The sequence below is a fragment of the Haliaeetus leucocephalus genome, unplaced genomic scaffold (assembly GCF_000737465.1).
Source record: "Haliaeetus leucocephalus isolate CR32 unplaced genomic scaffold, Haliaeetus_leucocephalus-4.0 Scaffold0, whole genome shotgun sequence".
Classification (NCBI taxonomy): Eukaryota; Metazoa; Chordata; class Aves; order Accipitriformes; family Accipitridae; genus Haliaeetus; species Haliaeetus leucocephalus.
In genome coordinates this window covers 30,057,552-30,062,538 of record NW_010972436.1, presented here as the reverse complement: position 1 = coordinate 30,062,538, position 4,987 = coordinate 30,057,552, and the positions used below count along the sequence as shown (strand labels likewise).

At 71.6% G+C, this 4,987-nt stretch overlaps 1 protein-coding gene across 1 annotated transcript in view; it reads left to right on the top strand.

The window, feature by feature from the left end:
* Nucleotides 1–589: 589 nt before the first annotated feature.
* KCNH2 (potassium voltage-gated channel, subfamily H (eag-related), member 2) overlaps nucleotides 590–4,987 on the top strand; it is a 25,170-nt gene continuing 20,772 nt past the window's right edge. The window contains exon 1 of the mRNA XM_010563583.1: nucleotides 590–812. Within this exon, the coding sequence (XP_010561885.1) occupies nucleotides 683–812 (130 nt within the window). The 5' untranslated portion in view covers nucleotides 590–682. The remainder of the gene's footprint in view (nucleotides 813–4,987) is intronic.

The window sequence follows — 4,987 nt, the reverse complement described above, 5'->3', positions numbered from 1 at the left end:
GAGCGCCAGTGGTGATGGGGTCTTGGCTGCCGGCTCGGGCGCCGTGGCGGTCGCTCAGCCGGCAGGGATCCCGGCCAGCCCACGGCCTCCCCGACCCACCACGCCGGGCAGCGGCGGACACCCGTCAGCTGGTGTGCAGGCAGCGGGTTTTGGCAGGGAGATGCTGTTTTCCCTCTGCCGGGGGGCCCCGGCGCCTTTCTGGGGTCAGGCCCAGAGCGTCCTCGGTGGGGACAGCGGAGCGGCACGCGGGTGATGCCACCCCACGGGGCTGGGCTGTAGGGCATTGCCACACCGGGGGACAGGCTGTGTGCCGGGGGTGCCGCGGCAGCGTCGTGCCTTGGGGAGGGCTGGTCTGGCCCCGGTGGGCTCGTGGTTGGTGGGGTTCCCGCAGTACCGGTGCCAGCGGTGGCTCGGGGGGGTCCCCGGGGAGCGAGCGGGGTGGCTTGCGGGGTGTTTGGTCACTGGGAGCCCAGAGCCGCGGGCAGATGGACGTGCGGGTGGACGGATGGACGGAGCGAAGCTTCCCTGTGGGGCACCGGGCTGGTGGGGAGGCACGGGGCTGATCATCCCCTCTCCCCCAGGCCGCAAGTTCATCATCGCCAACGCCCGGGTGGAGAACTGCGCGGTGATCTACTGCAACGACGGCTTCTGCCAGCTGTGCGGGTACTCGCGGGCGGAGGTGATGCAGAAGCCCAGCACCTGCGACTTCCTCCACGGGCCCCGCACCCAGCGCGGCGCCGCCGCCCAGATCGCCCAGGCACTGCTGGGCGCCGAGGAGCGCAAGGTGGAGATCTGCTTCTACCGCAAGGACGGTAGGGACCCACGCTGCCGTGGCCGGCGGAGATTGACGGTTATTTGCACGGGGGTGAAGGCGGCCGTCCATCACGGGCAGACAGACCCTTGAGTTAATGGCCCGCCGAGGCGGGCGGCTGCGCCGTGCCCATCCATCAGTCGTGCCGTGCCCCGCCGCGTCGTGGGTGGCACGTGGTGCCGGCGTGGGTGGGAGCCTGGCACCCGTGGCTGCTGCCTGCGTGCTGAGGGGCAGTGCCGGGGCAGCACGTCTGGCCCCAGGGGTGGGGGTTTGTGCTGCCCCACCAGCACCGCTGGCGGTCCACAGCCCTCCCCGGCTGCTGCTATGGCTCCCGGCAGGGCGATGGTGCTGGGGGCTGCCGGCTGGGGTGCCAGGAAGCCACGGGCCGTGGGGCTGGGGCTGTGGGGTGGGAACAGTGTGCTGTGATCTGTGGCAGGGCACTGTAGCGGGGGGGTGCTTTGGGGTGCAGAGGCACCGCGTTGCCTGGGAGCAAGGCCAGAGAGATGGGGAGCGGTGGGGGGGCCACAATTCAGGGCAGCATGGTCTGAGTGCTGGGAAGGAGGCAAAGGGGGGGGGCAGACCCCATCCTGCCCTGCCTTTGCTCTGCTGCGTGGCTTCGCTGGCCCAGGCCAGCTCCTGCCCTGCCAGCAGCCACTTAGCCTGCCCTGTTCTGTGGGTCCAGCTGCCCCATGGCTGCCCCACGGCTGGGCAGGACATGGGTGCTGCACTGTGACCAGCCCCGGAGCGAGCTTTCGGGGCCATGGGGCTCGAGCCTGCGTTGGGCATCATGGTGCTGCCGTAGTGGTGGGGGTATGCGTGGGGGTCATCGGCCAGGCTGGGCACCAGGGCCGTGCTGTCTCCCCCACCTCACTCCAGTGCTGCCGGTCCCAGGGGTCCCTGCACCGGGTGACTGTGTGGGCCGGTGGGTGCTGGGCCCCGCGGTGCCTGGGCTGGCGCCAGCACCGGCAGCCCTGCGTTGGCGGTGCCGGGGCTGTCCCATGTTGTGGCTCTGCTGGTGCCTGCACCAGGTGTCCCGGCTCTCATGGCAGCTGTCTCCAGCTCTCGGCACCCGGCCCCAGTTCCGGCGCACAGAGTAAACAAAGCTGGTTCCCAGCTGCTGGCCCCACGCTGGCTCTGCCGGCAGCTGCCACGTGGAGCCACGACGGCTTCGGCTCCCCAGTGCTGCCTGGCCTCTGGGGCACGGAGCGCTGGTGGGTCCGGCTGGGGCTGGGGCAGCTGCCAGGGGCTCTAGGGACTGAGCTGGGGTGGGGGGAGTGGGGGGGGGGCCCCCGGTCCCTGCCCTGGCTCTGTCCTGCTGCAGACGGCTGCAGCTCTGCCGTGCTGCCTGGGCAGCCACGTGCCGCGGTGCCTGGCACAGCCGGGGTTGGCAGCCGGGGCCACGGCAGCAAGGCGGGTGCATCTGGTGCCGGTGCCCTTTGGACCCGTGCGTGGCACCGTGGGCTGGCAGGGCGCAGGCAGCACATAGCTGCTCCCTCCCAGCAGCGCGGGCAGCCCTGCTCAGGCAGGAGTCCTCATTAAGGCTGTGCTAATCACCCTGCCCATCGCTTGTTGGCTGCCGTGTGCCAGCAGACAGGGACGAGGCTCATGCTCCTGCCCAGGCCCTTGCTGGGATCCCCCCAGCTGCCGCGCTCCCAGGCAGCGTCCATGACCGGCTCCTGCCTGCCAGCTGCCTGTGCTTCGTGCCTCTGGCGCTGGCTCTGCGCAGCATTGGCGCCGGCAGGCTGAGCCGGCAGCCCTGAGTGCCCCGGGGGAACCCAGGGGTGCCTCTGACCCCGGGGGTGCGCTGCCCCCCACTCCCCCCTCCCAGCCTGGGTGGGATGAGGCATTGCATCTCCAGCCCTTGTGGGGGGAGAGGGTGGGAATGGGGTCTGTGTCCCCAGGGCCCCCCTGCCCTGGGCCCTGTCCTGGGCTGCGCAGGGGGCTGCTGCCCTCGGGCCAACAGGGGGGTCTTCCCCTGACTCATGCTCCCATGGCTCCCCCCTCCCCCGGCACTAAGCCTGGGGGGGCCAGGCTCCCAAGGCAGTGCTACAGCAGGATGACCCAGCTGCCCCCCACCACCCTACCCTGAGCAGCGTAGGGGGTCCCAGCACCCTGCCAGCCCCCTCCCCAGCCTGGGCTCTTCAGTGCTGCTGTGGGACCCGTAGGGAGGAGGGGTGTGGGGTCCTGGGGGTCATGCGGGGGGGGGCCCAGCCTAGGGCCTGGCTCTGTCCCAGATGGCAGGGCTGACCCGGGGGGGGGGGGGAGCTCCCTCCAGCTGCCCTGGCCCTGGCGTGGGGATGGGGCTTCCCCTGCCCATGGGTTGGCAGGGGCACCCCAGGGTGTGCAGCAGTGGGTGCCAGCGGGGGTGGCTGGTGCTGCGGCAGCGCTGCCCATGCCACGTCCCTGGGGAGTGCGGTGTTTCCGATGGGATATTTATAGGTGGTGGCGGCAGCGGGTGCATGCAGTGGCCTGGGAGCTGCTCCTTAACGCTCCCCGCTGTGGCCGGGACCTCCCAGGGCGGGGGGGGGGGGCTCTGCAGGGAACTGGCTGCCCCTGCCCATGGGGCAGAGCACCATGGGGCAGGGGAGCAGTGAGGAGCAGCGTTGGAGGCAGCAGGACCCCCAGGCAGTGTCCGACCTCAGGATATGGGGTTTTCCTGTATCCACAGACCTGCCCCGTGCCCAGGGGCTGTTGCGGTGGGTCCTGGCTGCCAGGGCTGTGGTGGTGCTGCTCACGGGTGTCCCCTCTCCCTGCCGGGCACAGCTCTGTGCCAGCAGCGTGCCGGTGCCGCCTGCCACCGCAGGGCTAGCATGGGGTGGGGGCTGCCGGCTGCGCTGCGAGAGCAGGCGAGGGGTGCTCGGGAGGAGGGGTCCCGAGGGGTCCCACCTGCTGCGCCGTGTCCGGCCCCTCGCTCCGCCAGGGGACCCCGAGCACCTGGACACCCCCAGACACCACAGGGCAGGGACCCCCACCGCCCCTGGCTCCGGCGTCATGGCTGGGCCCTGGCAGCCCCAGCACATCCCTGGCGCGGCTGCCATCGCTCACCCCATCGGGTGCCCTCGTGGTCGTGCTGCGGCACTGAACCCTGCTCCTCTGCCCCGGCAGCACCCGTGCAGCCTGTCGCGGCACGGCCCTGGGCTGCGGTTGTGTGGTTCTGTGGGGAGCCGGCTGGGCCCCGCCGCGTCGCCAGCCGCTGCTGCAGCCATTAGTTTTGAGCGATGTTGTTTATACAGCCTTGGCGCTGCCGGGGACGCCGGAAGGTCATGGCAGCTGTGGGGAGCCGTGTCCCTGGAGGGACAGCCTTGGGCTCACCAGGGCGGCCACCGCGGTGCTGCACCGCGTCTGCGGCAAGGAGGGGGCCAGGGAGGGGGCAGAGACGCCCCACTGCCTATGGCCTTGGGGTTACCTGGGGCCGGGGACGGCTGCGGCAGCGTGTGTCCCTGGTTGTCGGCACGGGCTGGGAGCCAGGCCGAGGGCTCAAAGGAGCCGGATCAGGCCCCCAGTCCCGGCCTGCCCAGCATGAGCTGGCACATCTTGGTGTGGGTGCTCCCACCGTGCCGGCAGGGCTTCCCCAGCCTGGCCGAGTCCCACCGTGGGCACCGTGCTGGCAGGTCGGTGGCCACGGGCCGGGAGGGCTGGTGAGGAGCATCGGGACATCTCAGCTCACGCTGGCACTGCCAGGGCTGCCCGGGCAAGGTCGTGCCCTGGCCGCGGTGCAGGAGCCAGGCCAGGTGCCGGTGGTCTTGGCTCTGCAGGGGTGGCAGACAGTGTGCCAATGCCGGCACGGGGTGTCTCAGAGAGGGGTGGGTGGGGGTGTCCTGGGGGGACCCCATGCCCGGGGCAGCGTGGGACGGGGATCCCAGTGGGGCTTGTGTGGGGCAGCGTGGGGGAGCGGTGACGTGTCTGGGGTAACTGGCCGGCCCTCTGGTCACAACACCGGGGTGCAGAGCAGGGGGGGGTCCTGCGGCACAGCACAGTGGGTGCTCGGTGCAGGCTAAGCTGTGCCGTGGGGTGCCCGGTGCGGTACGGAGTGTGCGGTGTGGGGTGCAGGGTTGGGGGGCTGCAGGGTGCGCAGGGTGGGCTGCAGGGTGCCGTGCAGGCTGCAGGGTGAGGTGCGCAGCGTGGGGGTGCGTGGTGCGGTGCGGGGGTGCAGGGTGCGGGGGTGCAGGGTGCGAA